The 14,585-nt window shown below is 49.7% G+C and overlaps 3 protein-coding genes across 5 annotated transcripts in view; 1 reads left to right on the top strand and 2 right to left on the bottom strand.

Annotated features, from left to right (window-relative positions):
- The window catches only part of LOC144594426 (vacuolar protein sorting-associated protein 4A), a 35,977-nt gene extending 29,222 nt beyond the window's left edge, over nt 1-6,755 (top strand). Inside the window, exons 7-11 of the mRNA XM_078400890.1 lie at nt 637-785; nt 2,536-2,617; nt 2,711-2,930; nt 4,498-4,638; nt 5,472-6,755. Of these exons, the coding sequence (XP_078257016.1) occupies nt 637-785; nt 2,536-2,617; nt 2,711-2,930; nt 4,498-4,638; nt 5,472-5,573 (694 nt within the window). The 3' untranslated portion in view covers nt 5,574-6,755. The remainder of the gene's footprint in view (nt 1-636; nt 786-2,535; nt 2,618-2,710; nt 2,931-4,497; nt 4,639-5,471) is intronic.
- A 234-nt stretch (nt 6,756-6,989) lies between these two features.
- On the bottom strand, nt 6,990-8,830 carry pdf (peptide deformylase, mitochondrial). Of its 2 annotated transcripts, none has more exons than XM_078400891.1 (2): nt 8,218-8,830; nt 6,990-7,353 (listed from the first exon to the last, which is right to left on the bottom strand). In XM_078400891.1, the coding sequence occupies exons 1-2, from the start codon at nt 8,810-8,812 to the stop codon at nt 7,184-7,186; spliced, it is 765 nt and encodes a 254-aa protein (XP_078257017.1). In that variant the 5' UTR covers nt 8,813-8,830; the 3' UTR covers nt 6,990-7,183. The 2 variants fall into 2 exon arrangements, with proteins under 2 accessions (XP_078257017.1, XP_078257018.1); XM_078400892.1 differs by having other exon boundaries at nt 8,225-8,830.
- Nucleotides 8,831-13,800: 4,970 nt separating this feature from the next.
- Nucleotides 13,801-14,585, bottom strand: part of LOC144594876 (1,5-anhydro-D-fructose reductase) — a 44,736-nt gene continuing 43,951 nt past the window's right edge. For both annotated transcript variants that reach the window (XM_078401796.1, XM_078401797.1), the window contains one exon: nt 13,801-14,043. In XM_078401796.1, coding sequence (XP_078257922.1) covers nt 14,004-14,043 — 40 coding nt within the window. In that variant the 3' untranslated portion in view covers nt 13,801-14,003. The remainder of the gene's footprint in view (nt 14,044-14,585) is intronic.

The following is a 14,585-nucleotide window of genomic DNA, read 5'->3' as shown; positions in this document are numbered from 1 at the left end:
AGATTCCTCATCTAAAAAGCTAGTCCCACCTGCACACATTTTACTCATATGCCTCTAAACCTTTCCTGTCCAGGTACCTGTCCAAATGTCTTTTAAATGTTGTTGTAGTGCCCGCCTCAACTACTTCCTCTGCAACTCATTCAAAATACCCACCAGCCTGTTTCTGAGAAAGTTGCCTTTCAGGTTCCTATTAAATCTTTCCCTTCACCTTCCACCTATGTCCTCCAGTTCTTCATTTCCTCTACCCAAGAAAAAGACACTGCATATAGCTTATCTATTCCACTCATGATTTCATCCACCTCTATAAGATCACCCCTCGTCCTCCTGCAAGGAATAAAGTCCTCGCTTGCCCAATCTCTCCTTGTAGCTCAGGCCCTTGAGTCCTGACAACATTCCTTCTCAAATTTTCTCTGCGCTCCTTCCAGCTTAATAACAACGCTTCTATAGCAGGACGTAGCTGATTACAAATTTGAGCTTCATTCAAGGAGTCTAAAACATGTTCAGCACATGGAAGACATGGATGGTTTCAGTCCAGGCCAATCTCCCTTGCCTTTCCTGAAATAATTTTAAAATCCCATTATCCTTGAAAGGCGACCTGAGGTTTTGTGTGATGGTTGTTTCCCTATCTCTCCTCAGACTTGTGAAAAATCTATTTGTGTTGGCCCGACAGCACAGACCTTCCATCATATTTATTGATGAGGTCGATTCCCTCTGTGGATCCAGGAATGAGAATGAGAGTGAAGCCGCCCGGCGCATCAAAACAGAGTTTCTGGTCCAGATGCAAGGTATGGTAGAGCCCGCTGCACTCGCACTTTATATCCACCGGTATCATTGACTTGAGTTTCTGATCCAGTGGCAAGGTATGGTAGAGCCTGCTGCACCCACGGCCTGGACAATGCACTTTATATCCACCTGTATCATTGACTTGAGTTTCTGGTCCAGTGGCAAGGTATGGTAGAGCCTGCTGCACCCACGGCTGGACAATGTACTTTATATCCACCTGTATCATTGACTTGAGTTTCTGGGCTGGCAAGTTCACTGATAGTAGAGGGGTCAAAAATCCCACATTTGGAAATATTGTCAAAATTAGCAAGTTTTAAATAGGAACGTGTCAAGTGATGGGTCTTGTCTCATTAGACTTGAATCTTTTGTTTTTCTTACACCAATCATGGATGTACAAGCAAAGGAAAGTAAATGATGAGTTTTAAAATTTGTAACGAAGATTCACAAGTCTTCCAAGGTGGTCGAGTACATTGAGAAGGCGGTTTATTAAAGGCGTATTGACTATTTGGAGAGTTTATTTAGCAGTGCAATAGTCACAGGTTGCTGCCAGGTTGTTGGATGACTTCCCAAATCCTGTGCTGTTTGAATGCACATAAACTCATGTACTTGATGCACGAGGATCCTTGGTGAAGAAATGTGGCGTGACAACAAGGCCATTCGCCGTTCTTGTTGGCAGATCCATTGGGGATTGACAGTTCGCTGTTTTGGCTCCAATTGTCAAATTGCCAATTGTCCCGTATTAGCCGGGACATCTCGCATTTTGGGCTAAATTGGTGTTTTCCTGTACGGGACCGCCCTTGTCCCGTATTAGATGGGTTGCCAACTTCCTTACTCCCAAAGAAGGGACAAAGGGTGACATCACCGCCCCGCGCCCCACGTGACCTCACCCAGCCAGCGGCCATGTGCTCCAGTTCCACCAATGGCGGCCGCCCGGGCCGGGAGGCTGCCATTGGTGGAGCGGGAGCACATGGCCGCTGACTGGGTGAGGTCACGTGGGGCGCGGAGCAGTGACATCACCTTGTCCCGTATTTGGGAGTGAGGAAGTTGGCAACCCTGGTCCATGTACCCTTCAACAGTTTTACCCAGTTCTCAACTGGGGGTCGATTTTCAACCATGGGGCTCAGGAGAATTGGAAGTTAAAGGAATTAATTTGGTGAGATAATTAGAGTTAAAAAATTGCAGGTATTGAAAATCCAAGGACAGATGTTTATTGTTAGGGAATTGAATGCAAAAATAAGGTAATGCTTCAGTTGTATAAAGCACTGGTGAGATCACATCTGGATCTAGAATAAAGGGGAGGCCATTTAAAACTGAGGTGAGAAGGAACTTTTTCACGCAGAGTTGTGAATTTGTGGAATTTTCTGCCGCAGAGGGCAGTGGAGGCCAAATCACTGGAAGAATTTAAGAGAGAGCTAAATAGAGCTCATGGGGCTAGTGGAATCAAGGGATATGGGGAGATGTTGGGCACAGGTTACAGATTGTGGATGATCAGCCATGATCACAATGGCGGTGTTGGCTCGAAGGGCCGAATGGCCTCCTCCTGCACCTATTTTTCCATGTTTCTATTTCTGATTCGTTGGAGCCACTGGATGTGGGATCAGCTTCCTCAAGCACCTTGCATTTAGACTATGAATTGTTGCTTCCCAGCTTGTGAACACCTTCATCCATTGGAATAGGAGCCGGTGTTAAAACTGACCTGGTTACTCTCCATTTGTGTGTTTTATTCACAAATAATTTGTTTCACTTCTTTAGGTGTTGGGAATAGCAGTGATGGAATCTTGGTTCTGGGAGCCACTAACATCCCCTGGGTGCTGGATGCTGCCATTCGCAGGAGGTCAGCTTCAGCTTAGCATCTGACACCTTTACACATAGTTTCACTGAATATGTGAACATATTTACAAATGTCTTCTTTTGTTTATCTGTCAAGATTTGAGAAGCGGATTTATATCGCATTGCCAGAGGAGCCAGCCAGAGCCCACATGTTTAAAATACATCTGGGCACAACCCCACATTGCTTCACAGAGGCTGACTTCAGGGAACTTGGCAGGAAGACAGAAGGATACTCTGGAGCAGACATCGGCGTCATTGTACGCGATGCACTAATGCAGCCCGTGCGCAAAGTGCAGTCAGCCACCCATTTTAAAAAGGTAAGAGAGGGTGCAGGAGCTTTGGATAGGGTGCAGGAAAGGTAATTGGATGCAGGAAAGGTACCCGTATTAGAGGCATTGACTGTAAGGAGCGGGTAGACAACAGGATCTTTATCGATTGGCCAGGTGGGCTGAGGAATGGTTGATAGAATTTAATACAGAGAAATGTGAGGTGTTACATTTTGAGACGTCTAACCTGGGCAGGACCTACACAGTGAATGGTAGGGATCTGGGGAGTGTGGTAGAGCAGAGGGATCTAGGAGTGCAGGTGCATGGTTCCTTGAAGGTGGCGTCGGGGGAAGACTTTGGCCTTCCTCAGTCAGAGTATTGAGTAGAGGTTGAGAGGTCATGTTGCAGTTGTGAGGCTGCATTTAGATTATTGTGCTCACTTCTGGGCACCATGTTATAGATATTGTCAAGCTGGAAAGAGTACACAGATTAATGAGGATGTTGCCAGGACTAGAGGGTCTGAGCTAACAGGGAGAGGTTGAGTAGGCTGGGTTCTATTCCTTGGAGCGCAGGAGGATGTGGGTGATCTTACATGAGGTGTATAGATCATGAGAGGAATAGGTCTGATAGATGCACAGTCTCTTGTCCAGAGTAGGGGAATCGAGGACCAGAGGACATAGGTTTAAATTGAAAAGGGGTAACGTTTTCACACAGAGGGTGGTGGGTGTCTGGAACAAGCTTGACAATATCTATAACATGGAGGTAGTAGAGGCAGGGACTATCCCAATATTTAAGAGACAGTTGGACAGGTACATAGGACAAGTTTGGAGGGATATGGACCAAATGCGGGCAGGTGGGACTAGTGTAGCTGGGATATGTTGGCCGGGGCAAGTTGGGCCAAAGGGCCTGTTTCCACACTCTATGACTCTATGGAATATTATTTTTGGAGCATCAGAGGTTGAGGGGTGGCGTGTTAGAAGTTTATAAAATTATGAGAGTCAGAACCTTTTTCCCAGGGTGGAAACGTCAAATACCAGAGGGCATAGGTTAAAATCAGAACGGCAACATTTAAAAGATGTAGCGGGCAGGTTTTTTTACGTAGTAATGGATACCTGAATGAGATGCCAGGTGGTAGTGGTGGAGGCAGACATGATATTTAAGAGGTGGCATTTAAGAGGCTTTTACATGGATATGGAGGGAATGGAGGAATATGATCAGCTGCAGGCGGAGGTTAACTGGGCATTGTGGGCTGAAGTGTCTGTTTCTGTGGTGTTCTTGCGAGTCACGGCTTATTGTGAGTCAGTCTCCTCCTTGACTAATTATCTGTTGGTGGAACCACGTGAATGAGTCAACTACTGACAATGCTTTTTGCATTGTTTGTCAAGAAAGAGTATATTGTTGAAGTTATTGTTAAATAAGTTTGATAGGAAAGCACAAAGCTGCAGGTGAACCGACTACAGCAGAGTTGAGGACTGATCACCATGTGGTTTCTGATTTCAGAGAATGCCAGAGTGAGAGTTCGGTGGGCTTGGGTTTCACCAGCTGCTTGTTTGGAAATAATCACACTGCTTTGCTCTCAGGTCGAAGTAGAGTTCACTTTCCGATCTCTTCTCATCAGATGCGAGGTCCATCCAGGACCGACCCAAATGTGCTGGTGGATGACCTTCTGACGCCTTGTTCCCCAGGCGATCCGGCTGCCATTGAGTTGACCTGGGTGGATGTTCCCAGTGACAAGCTACTGGAGCCCGTGGTTTGTATGGTAAGGCTGCTTTTCTCTTTCTTTTTGTGCTGTAACGATGCAATGACTAGAATAAATGAAGGGGTGGAGTGATGGAGGTTGCTCTTTCTCAGTCTCTGGACCTTCGCTTAACATTTAGGCCAAAGCAGCAGTCAGACCTCAGGGGAGTGCGAGAGGTTGGGCTGGGATCAGGGTGTGTGTTCTTATTCAGACCATTATGTTCCCTTTCTGACTCCCTCCCACTCCCAGTCTGACCTTTCTGTCATGGGCCTCCTCCAGTCCCATAGTGAGGCCCACCGGAAATTGGAGGAACAGCAACTCATATTTCGCCTGGGCAGCTTGCAGCCCAGCGGTATGAACATTGACTTCTCCAACTTTAGATAGTTCCTCTGTCCCTCTCTTCCCCTCCCCCTTCCCAGTTCTCCCTCTATCTTCCTGTCTCCACCTATATCCTTCCTTTGTCCCGCCCCCCTGACATCAGTCTGAAGAAGGGTCTCGACCCGAAACGTCACCAATTCCTTCTCTCCTGAGATGCTGCCTGACCTGCGGAGTTACTCCAGCATTTTGTGAAATAAATACCTTCGATTTGTACCAGCATCTGCAGTTATTTTCTTACACATTTTGTTCCCTTTGATCATGTGCCTCCCTGCTTGGAGCTCTTCTGCTGACCCTTCCCCTCCCTGGAGCTTCGTGCCTCCCCTCAGCGACCCCCTCTGGTCCAGTGTCCAGGCTCCCTCACTGCCTCCCATTACAGCAGCGGTTGGAGCTGACCAGCTGCTGGTCTTGGAGTGTAACTCATGTCAGGGTCAGGCTTTCCCTGTGGTTCTCATCCCGACTCTGGTTTCTTTGTGCAGGTGGATATGCTCCGTTCACTGGCCACCACTCGGCCGACTGTCAATGCTGAGGATCTTCACAAGGTGAAGAAATTTACAGATGATTTTGGGCAGGAAGGCTGAATCTTCTCTTAAACTGGATCGTCCAGTTGACTCCACTCTGAAATCGAGTGGAATTGTCTGTCCAAGAGTGAAACTAGCTTCAGGTGCTATTGCCAGAGTGGGAGGGAGTCTTGCAATTGCTGCCGTTTTACCAGCTGACTTTGGTTTGTTTTGCTGAAGACACTTTGCTATCCATTGGCTTCAGGCAGCAAACTCCAGCATGTCCTTCACATCATCAGAGCTCAGAACCCCCTTTGTACCTACTTGTTCCCATCTCTGTAAAGGTTCTTAGATTTCCTTTTATTCAGTGATTGAGAGCCTTAAAATAAAATGCTCCCTATTCCATCTAGGATTCACAGATCTTTATTCCTGCTCCCTGTATTTCAGCAGCCACTCACTGGCATTTATGAGGCGAGGGGTTATTAGTCAGGAATATCAAAGCCATTTTAGTTCAACGGTAAACAGTCTGACTGAGTAACCATGAGTAACGTGAAAACGTCACCAATGTTGGGGCAGGGTCCACACCCTACTTACGTCTCTGAAGTGGCTGAACTGTGGTTACACTAAATGTTATGTAATATTGTTAGGCATCGGGTGGAAAGTTGTGATCTTTTCTGTAATCAGTTCAGTGAGGATGTCAAGATCATGGAGACTTTCTGTGATGGTACCAGAGATTAGGGGCATTTACAAGGAAAGACCAGAGAGCTCCCTCCAAGTGGTGCTCTCCTGAAACTCCCCGAACCTCATCAGCTATTGAGTACTCTGTAAAACAGTGCGTAAATGTAAAGCACTGTTGCCCACACTGCCCCTCGAGCCTGATGTGGACTGAAGATCATGTCCCAATCTGTATCTCAGATCCTCTCCTGCCTGATCCCAGTGGCCACTTAAATCTCTAAAAATCCATTGATTTCACATTTGTCACATGGTTGATGACCAACCACTCTCAATACACCAGGGTAGAGAACCAAAGAATCAAAAGGCCATAGCTGTATGGGCTAATAAGCAGGCGTCGGAAGACACCTCCAATCATGGGCTATTGCCCGGGCGTGCGCAGGTATATCTCCAATCAGTTAGCAAAAATGGTCAAAAGATAAATGTGATATGATAGCTTTTTGTCTGAATGCATAAGACGCTGTTATAAAAGGCACATCATTTAATGTCACAAATAAAAAGTGTTATCCAGAACTGGCAAAAAAAGCTTGCTACGGTTGTGGAAGGGTGTGTGTGCTGCATGACAGCAGGTGAATGTTTTCTGATGAAGCTTGGCAACACCAAAACTGATGTCACTTCCCAGGGCTGGGCAACGTAACGGCCGTCCCTGTCGTACGGCAAGGGGAGGGGGGGATTTGTGCCTGGAAACAGCATCAGGAATTTCCATGGTAAGGCGAGGTTACCGTGAGAAACGCAGTTAAACAACATTCATTCACTTCACGTTCATTCACTGTTCACAGCTTCTGGTGAATTTTATTCAGTTTCCCACATTTGGGTAGATTTGTAAATTCTGTCAGGTCCTCGCCTCTGGCTGAACCACTCATTTCCCAATGAGGTCATGCCAGGTTCAGGGGCTGAAGTCCAGAGCCACTGACAGTGGGATCTTGCTGTGCGGGTTCCTGCATCTCTGCACGGCGGCATCACCATGCCGCTCGCTCCAACGCCTCCTGCCAGCGCAGGTACTGCAAGGTTTTGCTGTCCATCAGGTCAATGAAGAGCCGCCCATCCAGGTGGTCCACCTCATGTTGCAGGATCCGTGCTGTCCAGCCCGATGCCGTCCATCGCAGCGGCTGCCCCTGCTCATCCAGCCCTGCAATACAATGGGGGGGGTCAGACCCATGGAGACCAACGTTACCCCCCACCAGTGCAGCCCTGCAACACTAAGAGAGGGGGGGGGATGGAGAGGGTCAGAGGAATTAGCCCCTGAACACTTGACTCCACCCCCTCCTATCCCACCAGGCCTCTCTACACCTTTCCTTCTCCCCTCTCCTACTTGTCCCAGACCTGCAACACAGGGCGGGTGGGTCAGAGGAAGGGGCCTCGGACACCAAAACCCCGGGCCCCTTCAACCCCGCAACAAGGGGGGGATGAGGAGAGCTGCGGATACCGGCAGAGCTCCACTCACCCAGCCCTGCAACAGTGCAGAAAGGACCCCCAACCCACTGCACCCCCAGAACCCTTCAAACGTCTACCTCCGCTTGTCCAGCCCTGCAACACAGGCGGCGTCCGGGGTCAACGAACGGGGGGGGGGGGGGGGGGGGGGGGCACATGCGATCCGCAATCCCGCTATCCCCAGCCCAACCCCACCACCTCCCCCCCACCACCCCTGGCCCACTCTCCCCTCCCCCCCCCACCACCCCTGGCCCACCCTCCCCTCCCCCCCCACCACCCCTGGCCCACCCTCCCCTCCCCCCAGCCCAACCCCACCACCTCCCCCCCACCACCCCTGGCCCACTCTCCCCTCCCCCCCCACCACCCCTGGCCCACCCTCCCCTCCCCCCCCACCACCCCTGGCCCACCCTCCCCTCCCCCCAGCCCAACCCCACCACCTCCCCCCCACCACCCCTGGCCCACCCTCCCCTCCCCCCCCCACCACCTCCCCCTCCCTCCCCCACCACCTCCCCCTCCCTCCCCCCAGCCCAACCCCTCCCCTCCCCCCCCCCCCCGGGCCCACCTGTCACCTCCACAGCGCGGGGCCGGGCCACGCAGGCGGCGATGCCGGGGAGGCTGTGACAGGCCTCGGGCAGGAGGACGGGCCGCGGGTCGACGACGCGGATCCGCGGGTTGACGATGACGCGCAGGGGCACGACCACCATGTCGCGCGCCTGGCGGACGCGCGCATCCTCGGCCTCGAGCACGCGCTCGGGCACCTCCAGCACGAGCACGCGCAGCGCGACCCCGAGCTGGGGCGCGCTCAGCCCCACCGCGTCCACCCGACGCAGCGCGTCCACCAGCGCGTGCACGAGCCGCTGCACCTCGGGGCCGCGCACCTGGTCCGCGGGCACGGCCGCCGCGGCGGCGCGCAGCACCGGCGTCCCCACCAGGCACGGCCGGCGGTAGGGCGGCTCCGGCGGGCCGAGCAGCCGCCGCCGCAGCGCCTGCCAGTAACTCCGCCGCTCCACGCTGTAGCGCCGCGCCGCACCGCCCCGCGCGAGCACGAGCCCTGGGCGCGCGCCCGGACACAGCGCGAGTACCAGTCCCGGGCGCGCGCCCGCGTACAGCGCGCCGCTCAGCAGCTGGAGGTTCGAGAGCGCGCGTGCCCGCAACATGGCTGCGAGGGGGCGGGTCCTGGTGGGGCCACGCCCCCGAGAGGCGCGGCAGTTAGACCAGTTGAAGCCCCGCCCACCGAGGACGTGTGGATGAAGCTCCGCCCACCGAGGGGCGTGTGTAGCAGAATCCCCGCCCATCTGGGGGCGTGTATTGCGGAAGCCCCGCCCACAGAGGGCATGTGTGGGTGAAGCCCCGCCCACTGGGGGGTGAGTGCGGTTCATTGAGGGTGAGTGGGGGGTACTCTGGGCCGGGCAACATCTCTGCATTCCCACTCCACCGGTGGCGCCGACAGCGATGGCAGCCTAGCCACCGTCTTTTTTGTTATTTTTAGTGTGTTTTAAAAGTATATGTTAATGTTCTCTGGTTTGTTTTATGTGGGGGTTGGGGGAGGGGATCGGGGGAAACTTGTTTTCAATCACTTACCTTGCCGGAGATGCAATTATTTTCCGGATTGTATCTCTGGTCGCTCTATGGCCTAGCATTGTGGAGCTAGGGGCCTTGCTCGGGACTGACTTTGAGCCCCACCGCAGCTCCGCCGGCTTGCCATCGGAGCCTGCGATCCCTTACCTGGGATCGATGCTCCAACCACGGCCTACGGATTTCAACATCAAGGAGCTCGCATTCTCGGGTGGAGACTGTTGTCGGGAAGCTCCAAAGTCGCAGAAGGTTTGACTAGCCCCGACCCGCGGTCCGATTGCCCAGCACGGTGTAGCTGAGATTCTTCTGACGCAGGGAGCTTGATCACCCCGATGCGGAGGGCCCGATCGCCGGCTATGGGAGCCAAGATCATCCCGTCAATTGCAGTGAATTGTGGACGCAGCCCAGACCATCACACAAACCATCCTCCCATTGATTCCATTTACACCTCACGCTGCCTCGGCAAGGCCAGCAGCATAACCAAGGACGAGTCGCACCCTGGCCACTCCCTCTTCTCCCCTCTCCCATCAACTGAATCATCTGAATCATCCTACCACACCCAGAGAGCAGTCCTGAACTACTATCTACCACATTGGTGACCCTCGGACTATCCTTGATTGGACTTTGCTGACTTTGCACTAAACATTATTCCCTTATCATGTATCTGTACACTGTAAATGGCTTGATTGTAATCTTGTATTGTCTTTCTGTTGACCGATTAGCACGCAACAAAAGTCTTTCACTGTACCTTGGTACACATGACAATAAACTAAACTAAACCAGGCTCTCAATGTCATATGAGCAAGGAAATTATTATGGACTTTAGAAGAGGCAGGACGAGTACTCACAAACCTGTCTATATCGACAAGACGATGGTGTAGAGTCAAAAACATCCAATTTCTTAGCTTGCATATCTCTGAAGATCTTTCCTGGACCCAGCACATTGATGCAATTATGAAGAATAGAAAAGGCACAGTTCCTTCCTGTTTGCATGTGGCCTCACTCTGGCAATTGAACAGGCCCAGGACTGAAAGGTCACTGTGGGAATGGAAAGGGAAGTTAAATTGGTTAGCAACTGGCAGATACAGCAGGTCATAGCCGAGGGCAAGTGATCTGGACATTGAATTCACCAATTTTAAGTAACTAACCTATAAACACATGCCAACCTTTTTATTCCCACTCGGCCCGGTGCCTTCCTGGATGTACACCCACATTTTCCCTTCCCACTTCCACCTATATTCCTTCCTATGGCTTCACATTTTGTGCTTCTTTGATCCTTATTCCTTATCTCACGAGTTTTGTCTCCAGCACTACTGCAATTCTTTGGGTCTATGGGACATTGGCCTTCATTGCAATAGGCATGGAGGAGCACAGACAAACATTTCCCAAGTCCACACCCAGAGTACAGTTTTGTTGTCCATATTTAAGGAAGGATGTTGGAGTCAGAACGGAGGTTAATTTCGGGAATTAAGGGGCTAAAGTAAGGTCATAAAAATGTACCACACGGAACAGGACATTCAACCTAGTCTGTGTCATCAATTAACCACCCATTTACATGAATCCTAGCTGTTTCCACTTTATTTCCCCACTTCCCATGAATAACTCCCAACCCCTACCCCACTCAGGCACACCAGAGCTGCCACAGGAGCAGGTTTGGGCTGGTTAATTGTGGAGCCTCCTGCCATGGAGGAGCTCAAAGTTTAAATGTGTGGTTCTTGAGATCATAGGATGATATACGGGGAACGATTGAGACGGCTCACGTGATATTCATTGAAGTTTAAAGAAATAAGATGGAATCTCATTGAAACCTATGGATCCTTAACATGGACACACTAGACAGAGGGAGTATGTTCCCGGTTACAGGAGAGTGTTCCCGATCATGGGAGAATCCAGAACCAAGGGTTGCCCTCTCAGGAACTGTTATTTAGAACCAAGGTCCGGAAAAATTTCCTGGGAAAGTACAACACATGAACAGGCCCTTCAACCCACATTGTGAATTCCATTGCTTTACAGGTGATGAACCTTCACTCCCACAGAAAGCAGAGGAGGCCAAATCATTCTCCGAGATCTTCAGTTTCCTCCCACACTCCAAAGACGTACATGTATGTACGTTAATTGGCTGGGTAAATGTAAAAATTGTCCCTAGTGTGTGTAGGATAGTGTTAATGTGCGGGGATCGCTGGGTGGGGCCGACCCGGTGGGCCGAAGGGCCTGTTTCCGCGCTACATCTCTAAAATCTAAAAAATAAAAAAAAATCGAGGAGGATTTATATTTTAAACTGAATGGATATTTGGTTTAGTTTAGTTTAGAGATACAGCACAGTAACAGGCCCTTCAGCCCACCAAGTCCACACTGACCAGCGATGCCTGCACATTAATACAACCGCTGGGGCAATTTAGCATTTTACACCAAGCCAATTAACCTGCAAACCTGCACGTCTTTGGAGTGTGGAGTGTGTTTGGAGCACCCGGAGAAACCCCACTTTCTTGTAGTCTCAGGCAGAGTTGTTGCAAACCAAGCTGTAATTTACATTGTTTGATCACTTGTGATCTTATGATCTACTGACTGGTCCTCCCACAAGGGCAGCACGGTGGCGCAGCGCTAGAGTTCACGTGATATTCACGGGGTCATTGCCGTCTGTACGGAGTTTGTACGTTCTCCCCATGACCGCGTGGGTTTTCTCCGAGATCTTCGGTTTCCTCCCACACTCCAAAGACATGCAGGTTTGTTGGTTAATTGACTTGGTATAAGTGTAAATTATCCCTAGTGTGTGTAAGGTAGTGTTAATGTGCAGGGATCACTGGTCAGTGTGGACTCGTTGGGCCGAAGAGCCTGTTTCCATGCTGTATCCCTAAACTAAACTAAAATAAGAGTGTTGTCCCAATTTTCCAATCTCTCTCATTGCAGACATTGGATTTTACCTCCGGAACTGTGATGCTACAATGCTGTAACATTATAATAATAAACATTTATTTTTTATAGCGCTTTTCCAAATGCTCAAAGACGCTTTACAAAAACAGTCAAAACATAAAAACAAACAAACAAACTGTCCTGACGGAGAAGCGGCGAACAAATAGCGCCAGTGTCCTCTCACGTCAGGGTCCGGCAGTAGACAATAAAGAACACAAGACACACAATTACAATTTTTAACACAAACAGCCATCACAGTGATTGCTCCAGGCACACCCTCACTGTGATGGAAGGCAAAGAAAAGTCTTATCTCCTCCTCATTATAACTGTGATGCTACAATGCTGTAACATTATAACCTGCATTCTGGTATTTTTCTCTCTGTGCTACCTATTGAACTTGTGCATGAATCTGGAATTCTGTGGTGGTGGTGAATCTGTGGAATTCTTTGCCACAGAAGGCTGTGGATGACAAGTCAATTGACATTTTTAAGGCAGAGATAGATTCTTGATTAGTACGGGTGTCAGGGGTTATGGGGAGAAGGCAGGAAAAGGGTTGGGAGAGAGGCGGAATTATTGAATGGCGGAATAGACTAGATGGGTGTAATTGCCTAATTCTGTTCCTATCACTTATGACTTGACTGATGTGATCTGATTTAACTAGAACATATGCTAACAAATAGCTTGTCACTATATCTCTATAAAAGTGACACCGATAACACACCAAACCCATCAGGTGTACAGCTCTGACTGCCACAACACCCTATGATGTTACAGTAGTTGGGTGAACTGCATTAAAGGTGAACTCTGATATCACTGGACGGCAGAGGAAGCTCAAGGGAGTGAAAGGACCACCTGATTCTTCAATCTTAGCTGCTGGACAAAATAAAACTGAAACTGCTGACAGTTCCTGAAAGCTATCAATTATCAGGAATGCAACTCTGCTGAAATGACAAAACAACTTCAATCATAGACACCCACTTCAGAGCTGGAGCAAGAAGATGATCAAATCTTCATAATCAGAATCAGAATCACACTTTATTAGCCAAGTATGTCTTGCAACATAGGAGGAATTTGTTTTGCCATACAGTCATACCAATAAAAAGCAACAGAACACACAAAGTACATTTTAACATAAACATCCACCACAGTGACTCCTCTGCATTCCTCACTGTGATGGAAGGTGAAAATAAAAGTTCAATCTCTTCCCTTCTTTGTCCTCCAGCGGTCGGGGGCCTCGAGCCTTCCGTTGACGGGACGATCTTGACTCCCGTAGCTGGCGGCAGGCCTTCCTCATCAAGCTCCTGCATCAGGAAAATCTCAGCTCCCCCCCTGCGTCGGGCCATCTACCCCAGTTATCTGATGTTGCTAGTCGAACATCTTGCGGCTTTTGGAGCTTCCTGACGTCGGTCTCAACCCGAGACTGCGAGCTCATTGATGTTAAAGTCCACAGGCGATCCCAGGCAAGAGATCGCACTCTCTGATGGTAAGTCCACACCCCATGGTGGGGTGAGCCTCACTGTGTTAGTCTCGAGCAAGGCCTCCAGCTCCGCGATGTTAGGCCGCAGAGCGAGCGGAGATACGATCCAGAAAACAATCCCATCTCCGGCAAGGTAAGAGATTGAAAAAAGGTTTCCCCCAACCCCCTACCCCACCCCCCACGTAAAACAAATCAGAGAACATTAACACAAACTATTACAACACACTAAAAATAACCAAAAAAAGACGAACAGGACAGACAGACTGTAGGCGAGGCTGCCATCGCTGACGGCACCCAGATTAGTTTCTAAACAGAAGTTTCCCTGAACCAGAAGATAAAGTGCCGAGGACCAGCAGTAGCATTCACTTATCATTTCACTGGGTCAATTAGAAATCCGTAAAGGGATAAAACCGGTGATCCCGTACCCTGGAGAAAAGAAAAACAAAGTATTCATTCATCTGATTTCTCAGAATTCATTCACAGAATTATTACATTTTAAGACAAGGTCAGGAACCACCAGCTTAATCCCAGTGCCCTGAAACGCTGATCATCATTCACAACATCAGATAATGTGAAGGCTGTCACTGGCGACAAATTACAGATCCCCTCTGGATGTTAGCATTCCCCCTCATCTTCCATCTAATCCAGTGGTTTACAGCTTCTATGCTCAGGGAAATCTGGCCTTTAGATATTTTATCTATGACATCACATGTTATGTACAACAATTAATTCTCTCCCCAGGCTTTGAGAATAATGGTCGAGGAATTAAACAGTCTTTCTGTTTATCAATCAGCAGCTGTTTGAGTACAAAAGGATGGTGTCACCTCAATTACATGGATCTTTGTTAAGACCAGAATCCAAGTAGTATGTGCAATCTATCTGCCCCCTCCCCACTGACATCAGTCTGAAGAAGGGTCTCGACCCGAAACGTCACCCATTCCTTCTCTCCAGAGATGCTGCCTGCCCCG

This window comes from Rhinoraja longicauda, chromosome 6 (genome assembly GCF_053455715.1).
Source record: "Rhinoraja longicauda isolate Sanriku21f chromosome 6, sRhiLon1.1, whole genome shotgun sequence".
Taxonomy (NCBI): Eukaryota; Metazoa; Chordata; class Chondrichthyes; order Rajiformes; family Arhynchobatidae; genus Rhinoraja; species Rhinoraja longicauda.
Note: the sequence above shows the minus strand (reverse complement) of the source record. Positions and strands in the feature narration are given on the sequence as shown.